Source organism: Symphalangus syndactylus, chromosome 1, assembly GCF_028878055.3.
Source record: "Symphalangus syndactylus isolate Jambi chromosome 1, NHGRI_mSymSyn1-v2.1_pri, whole genome shotgun sequence".
Lineage (NCBI taxonomy): Eukaryota > Metazoa > Chordata > Mammalia > Primates > Hylobatidae > Symphalangus > Symphalangus syndactylus.
In genome coordinates, this window is record NC_072423.2 from 110,993,466 (window position 1) to 111,016,411 (window position 22,946).

Below are 22,946 nucleotides of genomic sequence, written 5' to 3' on the forward strand. Positions count from 1 at the left end.
CACGGCTCTGCTGGGTGGGACGAGGAACCCAGAACCAGTCCCGCGGCGCCGCAGGCGGCCGAACGCTAAGGACTACATTTCCCACAATGCACCCCGGGGGCGGGCCGAGTCGGGCTGAGCGGCTGGAGCTGGGCCTTGGCCGCGAGAGGCCGGCGAAAGCTCTCTTCCTGCACCGGCGGCCGGGTGAGGGCGGTGGGAGGGCGAGGTGCCTGCGCTGTGGCCATGTCTGTGTACGCAGGGGGCCGGGGCCCCGCGAAGCTGTGCCCTCAGGCCGGCCCCGGCCGGACACCCTTACCCCTCCAGGGGTCCGGCAGAGGGCAGTGACCGGCACCTTCTGTGCGTCCTGGGCCCCTCTGAGAAACAGGTGAGTTGACTGCCAGCCCACGTGGCCTGGAGGCACCTAGAGACTGGAGAGCTGTCATCTTTGGAGGGAGGGGCTTGAAGACGGGGGCCTCCAGCCATCAACGCTATCGTTTGCAATGGGAAGACTATGTCTCCCTGGGGTCCCTCAGCCGGCTAGCCCCCAGCTGGAGAATACAAAAGGCGAGATCTGCAACCCATCCTTTGATTGGGAGGGCGAGGTCCGGTAGGGGGCAGTGGCCAGATAGGACTCTCCCCAGCCCCCCACCCCCGCCCGCCAACAAACGTACACATATTCGGCCGGTAGAGTCTTCTCAAAAAGCAACAGAGGTGACTGGGCTGAGCGGGGCAGCACCTGGAAGGGGCTTGGGGCTTGGGGCTTGGGGCTTGGGGCTTGGGGCTTGGGGCTTTGCTTTGTTGTTTTTAGACGGAGTTTCACTCTTGTTGCGCAGGCTGGAGTGCAGTGGTATGATCTCAGCTCTCTACAACCTCCGCCTCCCAGGTTCAAGCTATTCTCCTGCCTCAGCCTCCCGAGTAGCTGGGATTACAGGCATGTGCCAACACGCCCAGCTAATTTTTTGTATTTTTGTATTTTTTTAGTAGAGACGGGGTTTCACCATGTTGGTCTCGAACTCCTGACCTCAGGTGATCTGCCTGCCTCAGCTTCCCAAAGTGCTGGGATTACAGGCATGAGCCACTGCGCCTGGCCGGACTTTGCACCAGTTTGCCTGGTGCAACTGGGTTGTCCCTTGTACTGGGTGAGCCACCCTTTTTGGGCGCAAGTTTGCAGAGGGAGAGTGAGCACCCTTTGTCAGGGAGAGAAGTAACCGCCAGAAGTTTCAAGGACTAGACTATGATCTTAGCATGGAGTAGGCATCCTGCTGAAGCAGCCATAGCACAGCCTCACCTGGGCCTTGTCTGCCACACATCCTGTATCCTGGCACCTCCTTCCCAGACAGACCGCTCCAAAGGGTTAAGGTGAAATGAAGTGCTATCCAAGCAAGAAGAGGGAGCAGGAGTGGTAGGGAGTCAGTAGGGAGGGGCTCCTGAAGGCTTTCTCTGCTCCAAGGCTGCCTGAGTGAGAGAGGCACCCTAGAAGCGCTGATTGAGCCAACTTGTTTGGTGACATTGCTCACAGGCATAGCAGGGCAATTCTAGGAAAAGCAAGGCCTGGGGCTTCTAGAGGGGTTGTCTGAGAAGGGTTCCCTGAGAAGAGGTATCTGGGGCTGGTTCTAAGAGACCTCCTTTGCCTAACTTCTTCAATTCTAGCCTCCCAGGAGCTTCAGTTGCACAGTTGTGGCTCCAATGGGGGTTGGGGTGGATTTTGCTGTGATTCACTCAGCCTCCCTGAGTTTCCAGAGTAAGTATTCAGAGAGCTGTTTGCTTCATCAGGCCTCTGGCGGGACCCCAGACTGACCTAGGAGATGCTGAGATACTGTATGATCTCAGGTGGCAGGAGAACTATTGTGAAGGAAGCATCCACTAGCTCTGGCCAGCTGATCCGGCCCCCGCCAACCCTTCCCCATGCAGGTACCATGCTGGGTACCACTCAGCCACACGGCTTAGTCAGCTAAAGCCCACAAGGGATCAATGGAGAGTGGGCCCTGAGGACAGAATAAGTAAGCTATTGTAGACCTTGTTGGGGTCTTTGAACCAAAAGTACAAGGTCACAGAGCAGTGGCATGTGGCAGACCAAGGAGTTTTTTGTGGTTTTTTTTTTTTTTTTTGAGATGGAGTTTCGATCTTTTGCCCAGGCTGGAGTGCAATGGCGCCATATCAGCTCACTGCAACCTCTGCCCCCTGGGTTCAAGTGATTCTTCTGCCTCAGCCTCCTGAGTAGCTGGGATTATAGGCGCCTGCCGCCACACCTGGCTAATTAAGGAGTTTAGTTTAGGAGAGACTTCCAAGAGCAGCAGAGAGCCAGTTGTCTATTCCTGCAACTTCAGAGCCAGTGAACAACCGGTTAGCCTGGAGGAACTCCCAGCTGTCTATAGGACAGCTCTTTGACCTGACTCCCAACTGTCTATACGACAGCCCTAGCCTGAAGGTGAGTCGCTTCAGGCTAGGGCCCAACTGGCTTTGCAAGGTCAGAAGCATATTTGCCCATATGCCACTGTAGGCTGAGCAAAATCTCAGAGGCCTGATTTACATGGCACAGACCACTGGATTCATGTGGTATTATAAGTGCAGTCACACATGGACTGAATGCTAAGTAAGAATAATCAGGACCTGCTAATGGGAGCAACTGAGTATGTAATCAAATTACATGTATTATTTCATTTAATCTTCCCACAACCCAAGGAATCAATACTACCATCCCATTTTATAAATGAGAAAATTGAGACCAGGCCAGGTTAATCCAGGTCCCTCTAACTTCAGAGCCATTGTTCCTGAACACCTGACTACTACCAGTGATAAGTCTTCCCCACAGGCAGGGGTTTCCAGAAGCCACATCATAGGTGTGACAGCTGGGCATTCTTCAGAGATCTTTCAGTTTTCCCTTCCATTTTTCTTTTTTAATTGCCTGAGGGATAAAAACACAAGTTCGGCTGGGCGCGGTGGCTCATGCCTGTAATTCCAGCACTTTGGGAGGCCGAGGCCAGTGGATCACCTGAGGTCAGGAGTTTGAGACCAGCATGGCCAACATGGTGAAACCCCATCTCTACTAAAAATACAAAAATTAGATGGGCATGGTGGTACACACCTGTAATCCCAGCTACTCGGGAGGCTGAGGTACAAGAATTGCTTGAACCCGGGCCGGGCGCGGTGGCTCACGCTTGTAATCCCAGCACTTTGGGAGGCCGAGGCGGGCGGATCACGAGGTCAGGAGATCGAGACCACGGTGAAACCCCGTCTCTACTAAAAATACAAAAAATTAGCCAGGCGTGGTGGCGGGCGCCTGTAGTCCCAGCTACTCGGAGAGGCTGAGGCAGGAGAATGGCGTGAACCCGGGAGGCGGAGCTTGCAGTGAGCCGAGATTGCGCCACTGCACTCCAGCCTGGGTGACAGAGCAAGACTCCGTCTCAAAAAAAAAAAAAAAAAAAAAAAAAAAGAAAAAGAAAAAAAAGAGACCACGGTGAAACCCCGTCTCTACTAAAAAATACAAAAAATTAGCCAGGCGCGGTGGCGGGCGCCTGTAGTCCCAGCTACTCGGAGGCTGAGGCAGGAGAATGGCGTGAACCCGGGAGGCGGAGCTTGCAGTGAGCCGAGATTGCGCCACTGCACTCCAGCCTGGGTGACAGAGCAAGACTCTGTCTCAAAAAAAAAAAAAAAAAAAAAAAAAAAGAATTGCTTGAACCCAGGAGGCAGAGGTTGCAGTGAGCCAAGATCACGCCACTGCACTCCAGCCTGGGCGACAGTATGAGACTCCATCTCAAAAAAAAAAAAAATCTCCATCCCAAATATGTTTGTTGGCTGGATGTGGTGGCTCACACCTGTAATCCCAGCACTTTGGGAGCCCTAGGAGGGAGGATCTTCAGCTCAGGAGTTTGAGAACAGCCTGGACAACATACTGAGACCCCGTCTCTACAAAAATAAAAATTAAAAAATTATCCAGGCGTGGTGGCACGTGCCTGTAGTCTCAGGTACTCAGGAGGCTGAGGAGGAAGGATCACTTGAGCCTGAGAGGCCAGGGCTACAGTTAGCTGTGATCGCATCACTGCACTCCAGCCTGGGCGACAGAGTGAGATTCTGTCTCAAAAAAAAAAAAAAAAAAAAAAAAATAGAACTCCTCCCGCATGTGGCTTAAAGCCATACTGAAATTTGTGGCGGGTCACAGGGTAACCTTCAATTCAGAGAAATAAAGCAGGACAAGAGGGGTAAGGAGCAGGGATATTGATAAGGTAATGCTTGAGCAGCAACCTGAAGGAAGTGAGGGACTGAGTCACATAGATAACTAGCCCAGGCAATGGAGTAGGTGAAGTGGGGTGCAGGGGGAAAGTTCAACAAGGGCAAAGTTCTTTTTTTTTTTTTTTTTTGAGACGGAGTCTCGCTCTGTCGCCCAGGCTGGAGTGCAGTGGCACAATCTCGGCTCACTGCAAGCTCCGCCTTCCGGGTTCACGCCATTCTCCTGCCTCGGCCTCTCCAGTAGCTGGGACTACAGGCGCCCGCCACCACGCCCGGCTAATTTTTTGTGTTTTTAGTAGAGACGGGGTTTCACCGTGGTCTCGATCTCCTGACCTCGTGATCCGCCCGCCTTGGCCTCCCAAAGTGCTGGGATTACAAGCGTGAGCCACCGCGCCCGGCCAGCAAGGGCAAAGTTCTAAAGTGAAAGAGTGCCCAGGAGGCTTAAGGAAAGCCAGGAGGCCACTGTGGCTGGGCTGAATCACAGTTAGTGGGGAAAAAGGATAAGAGATGAGGTCAAAGAAGTAATGGGGAAGGAGTTATGTTGAGTGGGGCCTTGTGCACCACTGTGAGGAAATTGGCTTTCTCACTAAGTAAGGTGGGACCATTACAGAGTTGTGAGCAGAGGAACTGCATGACCTGAGTTCTGTATCAAGAGAATCACTTTGCTGTAAGAAGCACAGATTATGCAGGGACAAGGGCAGAAGAGGGGAGACTGGGCAGAAAAGGGGAGACTGGATAGGAGACTGCTGCAACAATCTCCTAGAGAGACACTGGTGGCTTTGACCACAGTGGTAGTTGTGGAGGTGACAAGTGGTCAGATTCTGGATATAGGCGTTTCCCACTTAACATCAGTAATCTGTTTCATGAAAATTAGACATTCTGTGTGAAATCATTAACTTAATATATTTTCCATTGATTGATTGATTGAGACAGGGTCTTGCTCTGTTGCCCAGGCTGGAACACAGTGACACAATCACAGCTCACTGCAGCCTTGACCTCCTGTACTCAAGTGATCCTCCCACCTCAGCCTCTTAAGTAGGTGGGACTACAGGCATGAGCTGCCCCGCCCAGCTAATTTTTTATTTTGTAGAGACAGGGTCTCACTATGTCAGCCAGGCTGGCACTCAGTAATTTCCTGTCAGTTCTATTTGGAATGTAATTTGAAGCTTAAATGCACATTACTTTGTTAAAAATATAGATAAGATTTTAATGATGTAAGTATACATATTTTCTGTATAAACATACACTGGGCCAGGTGTGGTGGCTCACACCTGTAATCCCAGTACTTTGGGAGGCTGAGGTAGGCAGATCACTTGAGTCAAGGAGTTTGAGACCAGCTTGGGCAACATAAGGAGACCCTGTCTCTACAAAAAAATTAAAAAATTAGCCAGGCATGGTGGCACATGCCTGTGGTCCCAGCTACTTGGGAGGCTGAGGTGGGAGGATCACTTGGGCCTGGGAGGTTGAGGCTACAGTGAACCGTGATCACACTATTGCACTTTGGCCTGGGTGGCAGAGTGAGACCCTGTCTCAATAGATAAATAAATAAAAATAAGCTGAATCAATATAAGTTTGGTATATTAGTTAACTATTGCTGTGTAACAAATTATCCAAAAACTTAGCAGCTTAAAATGACAGTATTTATTATCGCATACAGTTCTTGTGGGTCAAGAATTTGGGAGTGGCTTAGCTGGATGGTTCAAGCTCAGGGTGTCTTATTAAGTTGAAGTCATCTGAAGGTTTGACTGGGCCTAGATGATCTGCTTCTGAGATGACTCATTCATGACTAGCAAGTTGGTACTGGCTGTTCACAGGAGGTCTCAGTTCCTTGCCATGAAGTTCTCTCCATAGAGCTGCTTACATGTCCTTACAACATGGCTGATGGCTTTCCCTAGAGGGAGTGATCCAAGAGAAAAAGGCAGAAGCCACAATGTCTTTTATGACCTAGCATCAGAAGTCACACATTGTTTTTTCATTTTTTTTGAGACAGGGTCGGCTCTGGCACCCAAGCAGGAGTGCAGCAGTGCAATCTCAGCTCACTGCAACCTCTGCCTCCCCACCGGGTTCAAGTGATTCTCATAACTCAGCATCCCGAGCAGTTGGGATTACAGGCACCTGTCATGACACCTAGGTAAATTTTGTATTTTTAGTAGAGATGGGGTTTCACCATGTTGTCCAGGCTGGTCTCAAACTCCTGACCTCAAGTGATCTGCCCATCTTGGCCTCCCAAAGTGCTGGGATTACAGGCATAAGCCACTGTCTCCAGCCACACATTGTTATTTACACAGTGTTCTATTGGTTGCATAGGTCAGCCCTGCTCAGTGTGGAAAGGAAGTATGCAAAGTTATGCAGAGCAGGAGTTGAGGATCACTAGAGACCATCTTGAAGGCTGACAACCACAGCTGGATATTAAAAACAAAAAGGCGGCTGGGCACGGTGGCTCACGCTTGTAATCCCAGCACTCTGGGAGGCCGAGGAGGGCGGATCACGAGGTCAGGAGATCGAGACCACGGTGAAACCCCGTCTCTACTGAAAATACAAAAAAAATTAGCCGGGCGTGGTGGCGGGCGCCTTTAGTCCCAGCTGCTCGGAGAGGCTGAGGCGGGAGAATGGCGTGAACCCGGGAGGCGGAGCTTGCAGTGAGCCAAGATTGTGCCACTGCACTCCAGCCTGGGTGACAGAGCGAGACTCCGTCTCAAAAAAAAAAAAAAAAAAAGGCATTCTATGGTGAAAATGTTAGCTAGAGACATTTTGCTAGATGTGCCTATATTCTGAAATAGAACTGACAGGATTTGCTGATGGTTTGGTATACGAGGTGTGGGAAAAAAAAGAGATGCCTAAGGGATGACTCCAAGTTTTTTTTTTTTTTTTCCCTATGTGACAGAGTCTCTCTCTGTCACCCAGCCTGGAGTACAACGGTATGATTTCAGCTCACTTCAACCTCCGCCTCTCCAGTTCAAGTGATTCTCCTGCCTCAGCCTCCTGAGTAGCTGGGACTACAGGCACGTGCCACCATGCCTGGCTAATTTTTTGTATTTTTAGTAGAGACAGGGTTTCACCGTGTTAGCCAGCAAGGTCTCGATCTCCTGACCTCATGATCTGCCTGCGTCAGCCTCCCAAAGTGCTGGGATTACAGGTGTTGAGTGCCCGGCCGACTCCAAGGTTTTTCACCAAACAACTGAAAGGATGAGATTGTCTTTCTTGGCCAGGTGAGGTGGCTCACACCTGTAATCCCAGCACTTTGGGAGGCCAAGATGGGCGGATCACAAGATCAGGGGTTTGAGACTAGCCTGGCCAACATGGTGAAACCCTGTCTTTACTAAAAATACAAAAATTAGCCGGTGTGGTGGCACACGCCTGTAGTCCCAGCTACTCGGGAGGCTGAAGCATGAGAATCGCTTGAACCCGGGAGGTGGAGCTGAGATTGCGCTGTTGCACTCCAGCCAGGGCAACAGAGAAAGACTGTCTCAAAAAAAAAAGAGATTGTCTTTCTTTCGTTCTTTCCTTTCTTTCTTTCCTTGCTTTCTTCCTTTCCTTCCTTTCCTTCCTTTCCCTCCTTTCCCTCCTTCCCTCCCTCCCCTCCCCTTCCCTCCCCTCCCTCCCTCCCTCCCTCCCTCCCTTCCTTTCTTCCTTCCTTCCTTCCCAGAGTCTCACTCTGTCACCCAGGGTGGAGTGCAGTGGCACGATCTCAACCTCCGCCTCCCAGGTTCAAGCTGGAGTGCAGTGGCACAATCTTAACCTCCACCTCCCGGGTTGAAGCGATTTTCCTGCCTCAGCCTCCCAGGGTAGCTGGGATTACAGGCGTGCACCACCACACCCAGCTAATTTTTTGTATTTTTAATAGAGACGGGGTTTTACCGTGTTAGCCAGCATGGTCTCAATCTCCTGACCTCATGATCTGCCTGCCTTGGCCTCCCAAAGTGCTGGGATTACAGGTGTGAGAAACCGTGCCGGGCTGACTCAAAGGTTTTTCACCAAACAACTGAAAGGATGAGATTGTCTTTCTTGGCCAGGTGTGGTGGCTCACACCTGTAATCCCAGCACTTTGGGAGGCCAAGGCAGGCAGATCACTAGGTCAGGGATTTGAGACCAGCCTGGCTAACATGGTGAAACCCTGTCTCTACTAAAAATACAAAAAATTAGCCTGTGTGGTGGCACGCGCCTGTAGTCCCAGCTACTTGGGAGGCTGAGGCACGAGAATTGCTTGAACCCAGGAGGTGGAGCTGAGATCGAACTGTTATGGTAAGCTGAGATCGCGCCACTGCACCCCAGCCTGGGCAACAGAGCAAGACTGTCTCAAAAAAAAAAAAGATAAATTGTCTTTCTTTCTTTCCTTTCTTTCCTTCCTTCCTTGCTTCTTTTCCTTTCCTTCCTTTCCCTCCTTCCCCTTCCTTCCTTCCTTCTTTCCTTCCCTCCTTCCTTCCTTCCTTTCCTCCTTCTTTCCCTCCCTCCCTCCTTCCCTCCTTCCTTCCTTCCTTGACAGAGTCTCGCTCTGTCACCCAGGGTGGAGTGTGGTGGCACAATCTCAACCTCCGCCTTCCGGGTTCAAGCTGGAGTGCAGTGGCGCGATCTCAACCTCTGCCTCCCAGGTTCAAGTGATTCTCCTGCCTTAGCTTCCCGGGGTAGCTGGGATTACAGGCACGTGCCACCACACCCGGCTAATTTTATTTTTAATAGAGACGGGGTTTCACCGTGTTAGCCAGGATGGTCTCGATCTCCTGACCTTGTGATCTGCCCACCTCGGCCTCCCAAAGTGCTGGGATTATAGGCGTGAGCCACTGTACCTGGCCGTCTTTCTTTCTTTTTTTTTTTTTGAGAAGGAGTCTCGCTCTTTCACCCGGGCTGGAGTGCAGTGGCGCGATCTCGGCTCACTGCAGGCTCCGCCCCCCGGGGTTCACGCCATTCTCCTGCCTCAGCCTCCGTGTAGCTGGGACTACAGGCACCCACCACCTCGCCCAGCTAATGTTTTGTATTTTTAGTAGAGACGGGGTTTCACCGTGTTAGCCAGGATGGTCTCAATCTCCTGACCTCGTGATCCGCCCGCCTCGGCCTCCCAAAGTGCTGGGATTACAGGCGTGAGCCACCGCGCCCAGCCTCTTTTTTTTTTTTTTTGAGACAGAGCTTTGCTCTTATTGCCCAGGCTGGAGTGCAATGGCATGATCTCGGCTCACTGCAACCTCTGCTTCATGGGTTCAAGTGATTCTTCTGCCTCAGCCTCCCAAGTAGCTGGGATTCCAGGCATGCACCACCACACACCTGGCTAATTTTGTATTTTTAGTAGAGATGGGGTTTCATCATGTTGGCCAGGCTGGTCTTGAACTCCTGACCTCAGGTGATCCACCCACCTCGGCCTCCCAAAGTGCTGGGATTACAGGCATGAGCCACTATGCCCAGCCATGAAATTATCTTTTACTGAGATGGCGAAAACTCTGGGAGAAGTGGTAAGTGCCTGTAGTCCCTGCTACTCGGAAGGCTGAGGCAGGAAGTTCACTTGAGCCCAGGAATTTGAGGCTTTAGTGCATGGTGGGGTGATGATTACACCTGTGAATAGCCACTGCACTCCAAACTTGGTGACAGAGCAAGACCCCATCTCTTACAAAAAAAAAAAATTGCTACCGCACGTGGCTAATTTTTTGTATTTTTAGTAGAGATGGGTTTCCCATGTTAGCCAGAGTGGTCTCAATATCCTGACCTGGTGATCCACCCACCTCAGCCTCCCAAAGTGCTGGGATTACAGGCGTAAGCCACTGCACCTGGCTTTTTTTTCTTTTTCTTTTCTTTTATTTTATTTTTTTGAGACAGAGTCTCGCTCTTTCACCCAGGCTGGAGTGCAGTGGCGCGATCTCAGCTCACTGCAGGCTCCGCCCCCCGGGGTTCACGCCATTCTCCTGCCTCATCCTCCCGCGTAGCTGGGACTACAGGCGCCTGCCACCTCGCCCGGCTAATTTTTTTTGTATTTTTAGTAGAGATGGGGTTTCACCGTGTTAGCCAGGATGGTCTCGATCTCCTGACCTCGTGATCCGCCCGCCTCGGCCTCCCAAAGTGCTGGGATTACAGGCGTGAGCCACCGCTCCCGGCCTTTTTTTCTTTTTAAAGACAGGGTCTCTACCGGCCAGTCATGGTGGCTCAGGCCTGTAATCCCAGCACTTTGGGAGGCTGAGGCGGGCGGATCACGAGGTCAGGAGGTCGAGACCATCTTGGCTAACACGGTGAAACCTCGTCTCTACTAAAAAATACAAAAAATTAGCCGGGCGTGGTGGTGGGCGTCTGTAGTTCCAGCTACTCGTGAGTCTGAGGCAAGAGAATGGCGTGAACCCAGGAGGCGGAGCTTGCAGTGAGCTGAGATCGCGCCACTGCACTCCAGTCCAGGCGACAGAGCCAGACTCTGTCTCAAAAAAAAAAAAAAAAAAGACAGGGTCTCACTCTTATCGCCGAGGCTGAAGTGCAGTGGCACGATCTTGGCTCATTGCAAGCTCTACCTCCCGGGTTCCAGTGATCCTCCCACCTTAGCCTCCTGAGTAACTGGGACCACAGACACGTGCCACCATGCCTGACTAATTTTTGTATTTTTGTAGAGGCAGGGTTTGCCATATTGCCCAGGCTGGTCTTGAACTCTTGGGCTCAAGTAATCTGCTTGCTTTGGCCTCCCAAAGTGCTAGGATTACAGGTGTGAGCCACCACACCCAGCCTGGAGCAACTTTTTAAGGAGATGACCTTTTTTTTTTTTTTTTTTTTTGAGACAGAGTCTGGCTCTGCCACCCAGGCTAGAGTACAGTGGTGCAATCTCGGCTCACTGCAACCTCCACCTCCCAGATTCAAGCAATTCTCCTGCCTCAGCCTCCTGAGTAGCTGGGATTACAGGCGTGCGCCACCACACCCGGCTAATTTTCATATTTTTAGTAAAGACGGGGTTTCACCAAGTTGGCCAGGCTGGTCTCAAATGTCTGACCTCGTGATCCACCCTCCTTGGCCTCCCAAAGTGCTGGGATTACAGGCGAGAGCCACCGTGCCTGGCCAGGAGATGGCCTTTTTAAGGAGTTCAGTTTGAGGCATATAACCTTGGGATAACATGAAGTAGACAGTTAAATGTGTGTGCCTCTTTAAGTCAGAAGAGAGACTGCGGCTGGAGATTAAAAAAATAAATAAATAAATTACTAATATGTAGAGGGAATTTAAAACTATGAGACCAAATGAGATCACCAAGGGATTGAGTGAAGACAGAGAAGAGGTCCAAAGACTGAATTCTGTGCCCCTTTACAGTAAGAACTGCAAAAAGGACTCAAAAGGAGTAGTCCATGAGGTCAGAAGAGAGCCAAGAAAGGAGTGGTGTGCCATAAAAGAGGAGAAAATGTTTCAAGAGAGAGGAAATAACCAGATTATCTATTGTTTATGGGTGAAGTAAGATGATCCTGGAGGTCGTTAGTGACCTTGATGGGAGCAGTGTTGGTGGAGTAATGGAGGTGGGATTCTGTTCAGAACTGGTTTAGAGAGAATGGGAGAAATGGAGAGGCTATGGCAGAGACAATTCCTGCTTTCCAGATATCCATGAGCTCCATATATTTCCCGGTCCCTCTGGCCACATCACTGGTTCTGGCCAATGTGAGCTACGAAGTATTTAAGAGCTGGTATGTGATCCTCCATCTCTGTCTTCTCCTGCCAGGTGATGTGGAAGGCATGTGTTCCAAATGGCTTCTATAGAGTGCTAGTGACTTGGATTCCTGAATCACTGCTTGGAAGGGAGCTACTCTGAATTGCTACCAGTCCCACAGTAGATTTTGTGTGAGCAAAAAATAGGTCTTTGGGTCTGGGTGTGGTGGCTCATGCCTGTAATCCCAGCACTTTGGATCCGCCAAGGTGGGCGGATCACCTGAGGTCAGGATCACCTGAGACCAGCCTGGCCAACATAGTGAAACCCCATCTCTACTAAAAATACAAAAATTAGCCAGGCGTGATTGTGGGCGCCTGTAATCCCAGCTGCTCAGGAGGCTGAGGGAGGAGCATCGCTTGAACCCAGGAGTCGGAGGTTGCAGTGAGCCGAGATGGCGCTGCTGCACTCCAGCCTGGATGACAGAGTGAGACTGTCTCAAAAAATAAAAAAAGATCTTTGGGTATAAAACCTCTAGCATTTGGCATCCATTTTTTACACAGAATAGTCTAGCCTACCTGAGTAATGCAAACTCCAAACATTATTTGCCATTTTGAGGGGGTTTGTTTGTTTTTTTATAAAGGGCAACAGAAAAATGGGTTGATAGCTAGTGGGGAATGTAGAGTTAAGGGGAAGTTTGTTTTGTTTTAACTTTGAAGTAAAACAAACATATAGAAAAGTTCACAAATCACAAGTATAGCCCAATGAATTATTACAAAGTGAACACCCCCAAAGGAGGGTGTATTTTGTTTGGTTTTTGTTTTTGAGACAGGATCTCACTCCCTTTACCCAGGCTGGAGTGCAGTGGTGTGATCACTGCTCACTGCAGCCTGGACCTCCTGGGATCAGGTGATTCTCCCACCTCAGCCTCCCAAGTAGCTGGGACTGTAGGTGCATGCCACCACACCTGGTTAATCTTTTGTACTTTTTGTAGAGATAGGGTTTTACCATGTTGCCTAAGCTGGTCTCAAACTCCTAGGCTCAAGTGGTTTGCCCACCTAGGCCTCCCAAAGTGCTAGGATGACAGGCATGAGCCACCAAGCCCTGCTAGGAGGGGGTTTTGAAGACAAGAAATATCACCATATTGGTAATGGATAAGGGGGAAGGGGAAACTGATAAGGAGGGACAGCTGCTGAAGCCATGTACCTGAGTAGGTGAGGGGCTGGGATCTGGTGTACACATGGAGGAGTTAGCCTCTATGGAGCATGAACAGCTCATCTTTAGTAAGAAGAGGGGGCCAGGCACAGTGGCTCATGCCTGTAATCCCAGCACTTTGGGGGGCTGAGGTGGGTGGATCACTTGAGGTCAGGAGTTTGAGACCAGCCTGGCCAACATGGTGAAACCCCGTCTCTACTAAAAATACAAACATTATCTGGGCGAAGTGGTGGGTGCTTGTAATCCCAGCTACCTGGGAGGCTGAGGCAGGAGAATCACTGAATCTGGGAGGTGGAGGTTTTGGTGAGCCAAGATCATGCTCCTGCACTCCAGTCTCGGCCACAGAGTGAGACTCTGTCTCAAAAAAAAAAAAAAAAAAAAAGAGGGAAGGCCTATTCTGGCAGATGAGGCAAGCTGGTGGTGGTAATCTCCAGAAGTTCTCTTTTTTTTTTTTTTTTTTTTTTTAGTTTCGCTCTTGTTGCCCAGGCTGGAGTGCAGTGGCGTGATCTCGGCTCACTGCAACCTCTGCCTCCCAGGTACAAGCAATTCTCCTGTCTCAGCCTCCCAAGTAGCTTGGATTACAAGCATGTGCCACCACACCTGGCTAATTTTTTTTTTTATTTAGTAGAGATGGGGTTTCACCATGTTAGGCTGGTCGCAAACTCCTGACCTCAGGTGATCACCCACTTTGGCTTCCCAAAGTGCTGGGATTACAGGTGTGTGCCACCGTGCCTGGCCTTCTTGTTTTTTTTGAGACACAATTTTGCTTTTGTTGCCCGGGCTGGAGTGTCATCTCGGCTTACCACAACTTCCGCCTCCCGGGTTCAAGTGATTCACCTGCCTCAGCCTCCGGAGTAGCTGGGATTATAAGCATGCTCTACCACGCCCAGCTAATTTTTTGTATTTTTAGTAGAGGTGGGGTTTCTCCATGTTGGTCAGGCTGTTCTCAAACTCCCGACCTCAGCTGATCTGCCCACCTTGGCCTCCCAAAGTGCTGGGATTACAGGCGCGAGCCACCACACTCACCCTGGAAGTTCTCTTCTAATGACTTCTGTCTTCTCGGTGAAATGGAAGGCAAGGTCATTTGCTGATAGTGCTGAGTATGACCATCAGGGAAGGAGATGATGGACGTTTGAAGCGAGAAAAGATGTGAAGTTGACTAGAGGAGTAGGAAAGTGAGGAGACATAGAAATGTAGGGCATTCCGGCCAGGCACGGTGGCTCACGCCTGTAATCCCAGCACTTTGGGAGGCTGAGGTGGGCGGATCACCAGGTCAGGAGATCGAGACCATCCTGGCTAACACAGTGAAACCCTGTCTCTACTAAAAATACAAGAAGAAATTAGCCAGGCGTGGTGGCGGGCGCCTTTAGTCCCAGCTACTCGGGAGGCTGAGGCAGGAGAATGGCATGAACTGGGGAGGCAGAGCTTGCAGTTAGCCAAGATAGCGCCACTGCACTCCAGCCTGGGCGACAGAGCCAGACTCCATCTCAAAAAAGAAAGGAAAAGAAATGTAGGGCATTCCAGGCCGGGTGCTGGCTCACACCTGTAATCCCCAGGACTGTGGGAGGCCAAGGCAGGCAGATTGCTTGAGCCCAGGTGTTCGAGACCAGCCTAAGCAACATGGCAAAACCCTATTTCTACCAAAAAATACAAAAATTATCCACACATGGTGGCTCACGCCTGTGTTCCCAGCTACTCAGGAGGCTGAGGTAGGAGGATCGCTTGAGCCCAGATAGGCCTGGAAGCCCTGGCCACAACCCTGCTACTGTCAGGAGCAGCTTGCTCTTGGCCTGCACATGGGCAGACTCATCTCTCAGAGCCCACTCTGGCTTTTAGGATGGCTTTGGAATTACTGATCTATGAGATTTACACGTGGCCTGTGTGTTCTTGCGCAAGACTTAGACATGCCCTAGTTTCCTTGGCATTCAGCATCCTGGGCCTTGTGGTATTGCAGTGGTTGTTTTGGATTGCTTCTCTTAGTCTCAGTCTCAGAGGGGACCTCTGTGGATGCTACCGCAGGTTCCTGTTGAGGGCATGCAGCCTCTATATAGTTCCTCTGGCCCACTGTCTGACAAGGCAGCCTGTGCCTTTTCCTTCTGGGCTCTGACCCTTGCTGGGAACCATTACTCTTGATTGTCCTAGATGGGATTGGGGGCCTAGAAAATCCCTAAATTATCTCCCCAACCTTCTTTCTTTGGTTTTATTCTGTGTGCGGTGATGCTGTTGGCAGTGGTGCCCAACCCCCCATGTGCTCTGTGGTCCTTCAGGCTCAGTGCAGGAGTGGCCACCAGGCCAGCTATCAGGATACAGGCTCTGCTTCCCTGTCTGTTCGCAAGTGGAGCTTCTGCAAAAGATTCCATTAAAGAAAGAATTACATAACTTAAAGGTGACAAAAAGAAGAGGTTGAAAATTAGTTCTTTAGGCACACACATAAGAGCTGCCTGACTGGAGCTATGCCAAGTCCAGAGAGAATGTTCTTGGACATAGACTGGCTGGCGCCACACAAATGCTACTGATGGTGATGCTATCTGTTTGGGACCACCCTTTTCATGAACTTTTTTGAACACCTACTTTATGCCATGCTTCCAGGGAAGAGTCATTTGCCCAAGGTTACACAGCTAGGAGGGGACAAGAGCTCAGTTATTCCCACCAGACTCTGTGGTCTGGGAGGCAGGCTCAGGTCTACTTTGCTCACACTAACACCAGCGCCTCCTGGGCCCCTGGCCTGCCTGCAGTGTTTGCCCCATGAGTCTCTGCCCTTCTAGTGCATCCAGCTAGATCCCTCTTTCTTAAAGGATTGGTACCTGGAATGGATCCCCTCTTGGGTGAACTGTATGTTGCCTGACAAGTGAGGATCCTTCAGCCTGCCACTGAAGGACCCTAGAGGCCAAATAAGCCTTGCTACCAGCCTCGGTGAGCCACCCAGCTAGCTCTGTTACCACTGACATTCACCTGTGGCCACCTCCACCTAGGCCTGGGGCTGTGGAAGGACAAGGAGATCCGGCTGAATCTATCCTGGCCATTACATGGGCACTGAGAGTTGTCATGTCTATAGTTGTTTTTAATTGTTAAGACAACCCCTTGTGCCAAATTCAAAAGGTACAAAAGGATATTTAGAGAAAAGCAGGGCTGCAGCCTGAAGACAAGCCTGTTGCCTGTGTCTCACTTCTTTCTCTGCAAACACCTAGGTATTCAAAAAGAACTATTGGTCAACTCAGTTAATTTTTATTTTTATTTATTTTTAGTTTTAGTTTTTTGAGACAGGGTCTCACCCTGTTGCCTAAACTGGAGTGCAGTGTTGTAGTCACGGCTTACTGCAGCCTTGACTTGCTGGGTTTATGTGATCCTCTCACGTCAGTCTCTCCAGTAGCTGGGATTACAGGTGCATGCCACCATGCCTGGCTAGTTTTTAAAATTTTTTGTAGAGACAGGGTCTCACTTTGTTGCCCCAGCTAGTGAACTACTGAGGTCAAGTGATCCTCCCTCTTTGGCCTCCAATCTTTGCTAAGATTACAGGAGTGAGCCACTGGATACAGGATGCAGAGTTGTTTCAACTCCCAGATCCAAATCCAGCACTTCTTTCCTGTAGTAACATTGGGCAAGCTCCTTAAGCTCTCTCAGTGTCAGTTCTTTCATCTATAAAGCTAGCCTGACAGGAACACCTGCCTCATAGAGGCGTGATCAAGATTAGGTAACTTAATCCACAGAAACTTCTTATCATGATATGCTGACACTGAATAACTGTTAGCTGCTGTTATCAGTTTGTTTAATTATTTACATTTTATGTACATTTTCTAAAAGACCAGGCTGGACCTGGTGGCTCATGCCTGTAATTCCAACATTTTGGGAGGCTGAAGTGGGAGGATTGCTTGAGCCTAGTAGTTTGAGACCAGCCAAGGCAACATGAAAAGACCTTGTCTCTATAAAAAATACAAAAATTAGGCTGGGCACGGTGGCTCACACCAGTAATCCCAGCACTTTGGGAGGCTGAGGCAGGCGGATCACAAGGTCAGGAGTTCAAGAACAACCTGGCCAAGATGGTGAAACCTTGTCTCTACTAAAAACACAAAAAGTAGCTGGATGTGCTGGCAGGTGCCTGTAATCCCAGCTACTTGCGAGGCTGAGGCAGGAGAATTGCTTGAACCCAGGAGGCAGAGGTTGCGGTGAGCTGAGATCGCACCACTGCACTCTAGCCTGGGTGAGGAGCAAGACTCCATCTCAAAAAAAAAAAAAAATAGGCAGGTGCAGTGGCATGTGATTGTAGTCCCAGCTATTCAGGAGGCTGAGGTGGGAGGATGGCTTAAGCCCAGGAGGCAGAGGTTGCAGTGAGCCAAGATCATGCCACTGCTCTCCAGCCTGGGCAAGAGAGCCAGACCTGTTTCAGAAAAGAAAGGCCGGGCACGGTGGCTCACACCTGTAATCCCAGCACTTTGGGAGGCCGAGGCAGGCGGATCACTTGAGGTCGGGAGTTCGAGACCAGCCTGACCTAAACAGAGAAACCCCATCTCTACTAAAAATACAAAATTAGCCAGGTGCATGCCTGTAGTCCCAGATACCACGGGAGGCTGAGGCAGGAGAATCTCTTGAACCTGGGAGGCGGAGGTTGCGGTGAGCCGAGATCACACCATTGCACTCCAGCCAGGGCAACAACAGCGAAACTCCGTCTCAAAAAAAAAAAGAAGAAGAAAAGAAAATTAGCTGGCTGTGGTATGTGCTACTGGGAAGGCTGAGATGGGAGGATTGCTTGAGCCCAAGTCAAGGCTGCAGTGAGCTGTGTTGGTGCCATTGTACTCCAGCCTTGGCAACAGAGTGAGACCCCGTCTCAACAACAACAATCTGCCAAGAGGGGCAGATCACTTGAGGTCAGGAGTTCGAGACCAGCCTGGCCAACATGGTGAAACCCCGACTATACCAAAAAATACAAAAATTAGCCACTCATGATGGTGCACGCCTGTAGTCCCAGCTACTTGGGAGGCTAAGGCACGAGTATTACTTGAACCCCGGAGGTGGAGGCTGCAGTGAGCCAAAATTATGCCACTGCACTCCAGCCTGGGCAGCAGAGTGAGACCCTGTCTCAAAAAAAAAAAAAAAAAAAAAAGACTAGAAGGAAATACACTAACGTATGAACAGTGAAAGATCCTGAATGGTAGGAAAATCTTGATATTTCTTTCTACTTTTCTGTGCTTTCGAAGTTTTTTTTTTTTTTACAATGAATATGTCTTCCTTTTATAATCAGAAAAGGAACAGTATATATATTTTTGAAAGGAATTCTCAGAATCCATTTTCTAGAGATTTGAGTTAGTGGAGTCCTGATAAAGGACACTTTCCTGTACTTACTACCACTGTTGATTATGCCTGTGACCCTGCCAAAAAGCCATCGATGTTGCATTTGTTTGCCCCATAGGAGAGCCCAAAGGATGGCTACTGACATGCAGAGGAAGAGAAGCAGCGAATACCCTGATGGCACATTGACTCCTTCTGATGGACAGAGTGTGGAGAGAGCTGAGAGCCCCACACCAGGAATGGCCCAGGGAATGGAGCCAGGTATGGGCAAGTGTACAGCCTCAGCCAGCTGCCAACCAGAGCAGTCTCCAGGGGGAATTAGGATTCCCAACCACTTTTTCCTTTCCACTCATTCATGCATTTGTCAGTCACTCATTGGATATTTGTCAGGTTCTGGGGATAAGGCAGGAGGCCAGGCTCATTCTGCATCTGGCTTTCCTCTCCACTTCATGTTATGCTGCTCACCCTGAGCTTTCTGGCTGCCACTGTGGGCTCTTCTTCTGTTCCCTGTGTCTACAGCGCACATCCCCGGCTCCTTCTCCCCTCCTCATGATTTAGGCCTGCTCTGACCATGCTCTGTATAGCACACTAATTATTTCATAATTTTATCTCTTTATGCATATATTGCTCATCTCTCTCTTTCACAAGATTGTGAACACTTTGAGCGCAGGGCAGTTATATCCCCAGTGCCTGGTACAGGGCTGAATTCGTAAGAGAGACTCAAAGTGTATCTGTTAAACTATTTTGTCAAAAAATCAATAAAGGAAGACTGACCTGGTCCCTGCCCTGAGGCAGTCACAGGCTGTGGCACCATTATAGTGGGGTCAGTCAGAAACTATGGCCTGAGTAGGGTAGGGGAGCTTTCTCCCAGAGAGAGAGATTCATTGAGTATGGGCGGTGCTCCAGACACAGGGTGAGGTGCTGCGTTCCTGCACCTTACTGGGTACCATTGTAGTTGGGGAGAAGGACAATAACTGGCAAGTGCCACAAGAGAAATCAAAGAGGGATATATAGAGTGCCTGGGGTTGGAGATCAGTAACTAACATCTTCCCTGAGAGCTTAAGTGTGACAATTAGCCAGCCACTTGGGGAGGTAGGAGACAGCCGACAGCAGGTGTGGAGCTCCTGAGGCAGGTGGGAGTGTGTTGAAAGTGTCTGAGAGCAGATGGATGTAGGCCAGTGTGACCAAGATGGGCAAGGGAGTGGGGTGGGAGATGGGAATGAGAGGTAGGCAGATACCAGCCACCACTGCTGCCATGAGTGGTTTGTGTCTTCTTTCCATTACGATGGGAGGAGACTGGTGGGCTGTAAGTTGCAGAGAAGCGTCATCCATGGCAGACAGTGGCAGAAGGGAACAGTGGCTTGACCCTAACAAGACAGGCAATCATGCTGGAGTGACCACGTTAGGCACCTTGCTGGTAGGAGTGTCTGCCACTAGCTACCCCTCTAAGCACCAGTGCTTTTGGCCTGCAGGTGCGGGGCAGGAGGGTGCCATGTTCGTCCATGCCCGTTCCTACGAGGACCTGACTGAGTCAGAGGATGGGGCAGCTTCTGGGGACAGCCACAAGGAGGGTGCCAGGGGTCCCCCGCCGCTGCCTACAGACATGCGCCAGATCAGCCAGGACTTTAGCGAGCTAAGCACCCAGCTGACGGGTGTGGCCCGGGACCTGCAGGAGGAGATGCTGCCAGGAAGCTCTGAGGATTGGCTGGAACCCCCAGGGGCAGTTGGGCGACCAGCCACAGAGCCCCCCAGGGAGGGCACAGCCGAGGGGGATGAGGAGGATGCCACGGAGGCATGGCGCCTGCACCAGAAGCATGTCTTTGTGCTGAGTGAGGCAGGGAAGCCTGTGTACTCCCGCTATGGGTCTGAGGAGGCACTTTCCAGCACTATGGGTGTTATGGTAGCCCTGGTGTCCTTCCTGGAGGCAGACAAGAACGCCATCCGCTCCATCCATGCAGGTGAGCCACCTGGAGAGGGAATGGGGCGGGCTCCCCTGGCCAAGATTCATTCATAGCAGGTTTTGGACCCCTGCAGACCAGAGGGCTGGGATGTGCTGTGTGACTGAGGGTAAGTCCCTCTACCTCTCTGAGCTTCAAGGTCCTCACCTGAACAGAGGATAACAACACTGCTGGCCTCATGGGGCTGCGGTGAGGACCAAAGGTGCCTCTGACATGGGCTTTGCCTTTGGAGAGAGTGAGAATCTCCCTGGGGAGGCAACAACAACAACAATAACAACAACAAAATAAATATGTATATATATATATGTATCTCCCAGGTCCTGAGCTCCACCCAGCCAGCCCTTGCCAGTTGACTTAGCACTTAGCATAAGAATGTGTGTTTCAGAGGGAGCTAGTCTTTGAAGCAAGTGGCAGGGGTAGGCCCTGAACCCTCAGGGAGAAGGAGCAATGAGTTTTTATCCTGAACATCCTTAAACCCCTACTGTGCGCAGAGCTCTGAGCGAGGAAAGGATGGGGAAAGCGAAAGAGCTGCCCTGGAAGGCGGTGTTCGGAGGGAGCTGCGGCTGAGGCTGACATCCCTCTTTCCTGTCCCGCCCTCAGATGGCTACAAGGTAGTATTCGTGCGCCGGAGCCCGCTGGTGCTAGTGGCGGTGGCTCGCACGCGGCAGTCGGCACAAGAGCTGGCGCAGGAGCTGCTCTACATCTACTACCAGATCCTAAGCCTTCTTACCGGTGCGCAGCTGAGCCACATCTTCCAGCAGAAGCAGAACTATGACCTGCGGCGCCTACTCTCGGGCTCAGAGCGCATCACCGACAACCTGCTGCAGCTCATGGCACGAGACCCCAGCTTCCTGATGGGGGCGGCACGGTGCCTGCCCCTGGCGGCGGCCGTGCGCGACACTGTGAGCGCCAGCCTGCAGCAGGCGCGTGCGCGCAGCCTGGTCTTCTCCATCCTGCTGGCCCACAACCAGCTTGTGGCACTCGTGCGCCGAAAGGACCAATTTCTGCACCCCATCGACCTGCACCTGCTCTTCAACCTCATTAGTTCCTCCTCGTCCTTCCGCGAGGGCGAGGCCTGGACGCCCGTGTGCCTGCCCAAATTCAACGCAGCCGGCTTCTTCCACGCACACATCTCTTACCTAGAGCCTGACACCGACCTCTGCCTGCTGCTTGTCTCCACTGACCGTGAGGACTTCTTTGCAGTCTCTGACTGCCGCCGCCGCTTCCAGGAGCGCCTTCGCAAGCGCGGAGCCCACCTGGCCCTGCGAGAGGCACTGCGCACACCCTACTACAGCGTTGCCCAAGTGGGCATCCCTGACCTGCGCCACTTCCTCTATAAGTCAAAGAGCTCGGGACTCTTCACCAGGTGAGGGAGGGCCTTGAGGGCACTGCTGTAGCGGGACAGGGACATGTGGAGTCGGGAGGCTGTTTGGTCCTGAGCTCTGAGATGTAGCCCTGAAGCTGCCCCCACCTTTGGAAGCAGACCAGTGTGCTAGGTCTGTTTTACTCTGGCACCAGAGACCCAGACTCTCCATCACCCCATGAGCATACCCCTCTCTACTTTATTAACCAGAAGGCCTGGAAATGCCCAATATACCCAGAGAAGGAAACTGGAACAGAGGTCTCTGGGGTCCCTTGCCCTGGAGCAACTCTACTTTAGGGGTCATTTTGGTCCAGCTCAGGAAGCACAGCCCTCTACTCCCTCCCCCAGCAGAGGGGCTGGGAAGATATGGCCTCCCTTTGTCCCTTTTGGCCCACAGGATTCCTAGCTCACCTTTCCTTTACTCCAGATCTGTCTCTCTGTTTTGGACATCTAAACTCAACCTGGCCTCTCCAAAGAGGGGTCACCAAAGACACTGTGAGCTTAGGGGGTGAGAGGGGACACAGCTCTAGTCTCAGTGGGCCCAGCCCTGTCCTGGGGTGCCTGCTGTAGTGGGGAGACAATGCCCTGTCCTAAGGGAGCATCTGGAGGGTAGGACATATGATAGAGTCTTCCTGGATAGGAATAGGTGTTTCTAAATCTCTAGAGAAGACAGTGGAAGTCATTCCTTTGCAAACCCACTCCCTCCACCCCGTCTGCAGCCCTGAGATTGAGGCCCCGTACACCAGTGAAGAGGAGCAGGAGCGGCTGCTGGGCCTCTACCAGTACCTGCACAGCCGTGCCCACAATGCCTCTCGCCCACTCAAGACCATTTACTACACGGGCCCCAACGAGAACCTCCTGGCCTGGGTAAGGCAGCCCTGGGATGGTCTGGGCTTCATGGAGGTCCTAGGTATGGGCCATGAGGGGCATCTAACCTAGATGACGACCCTTTGCCCCTTCTCCAGGTGACAGGCGCCTTTGAGCTCTACATGTGTTACAGCCCCCTGGGGACCAAGGCATCAGCCGTCAGTGCCATCCATAAGCTGATGCGCTGGATCCGCAAAGAGGAAGACCGCCTCTTCATTCTCACGCCCCTCACCTATTGATGGGAATGTGTGCGGGCTCAGCCTTCCTGGGCACACTGGGTGTGGGAAGCCATAGAAGCCTCCAGATGGGGGCTGGCCTCTCTTGCCCAGCCAGCGGGCAGGGACTGTGGGTTGGTGAGTGCATTAAAGTGCTTTGGGGAAGACACTTGTCAAGCCCTGTCACTTGTCCCTTCACCCATCCACCCTTACTCACATACAGACACTGGATCCTCCTCCCTAGCTCCTGCACA

The 22,946-nt window shown here is 51.3% G+C and overlaps 1 protein-coding gene across 2 annotated transcripts; it reads left to right on the forward strand.

Moving 5' to 3' along the window:
- MON1A (MON1 homolog A, secretory trafficking associated) lies at positions 1-22,861 on the forward strand. 2 transcript variants are annotated; one of them, XM_055276313.2, is made up of 6 exons: positions 1-364; positions 18,411-18,550; positions 19,762-20,247; positions 20,848-21,613; positions 22,330-22,477; positions 22,576-22,861. In XM_055276313.2, the coding sequence occupies exons 1-6, from the start codon at positions 87-89 to the stop codon at positions 22,714-22,716; spliced, it is 1,959 nt and encodes a 652-aa protein (XP_055132288.2). In that variant the 5' UTR covers positions 1-86; the 3' UTR covers positions 22,717-22,861. The 2 variants fall into 2 exon arrangements, with proteins under 2 accessions (XP_055132288.2, XP_055132294.1); XM_055276319.2 differs by lacking the exon at positions 19,762-20,247 and having other exon boundaries at positions 98-364.
- The last annotated feature ends 85 nt before the right edge of the window (positions 22,862-22,946 follow it).

Bases quoted from the DNA above. Each gene is read 5' to 3' on its own strand.
- MON1A (XM_055276313.2), top strand. From the start codon at position 87: ATGCACCCCGGGGGCGGGCCGAGTCGGGCTGAGCGGCTGGAGCTGGGC. The intron at 18,551-19,761 runs GTATGGGCAAGT...TTTGGCCTGCAG, and splicing joins GGCCCAGGGAATGGAGCCAG to GTGCGGGGCAGGAGGGTGCC. The intron at 20,248-20,847 runs GTGAGCCACCTG...TCCCGCCCTCAG, and splicing joins CATCCGCTCCATCCATGCAG to ATGGCTACAAGGTAGTATTC.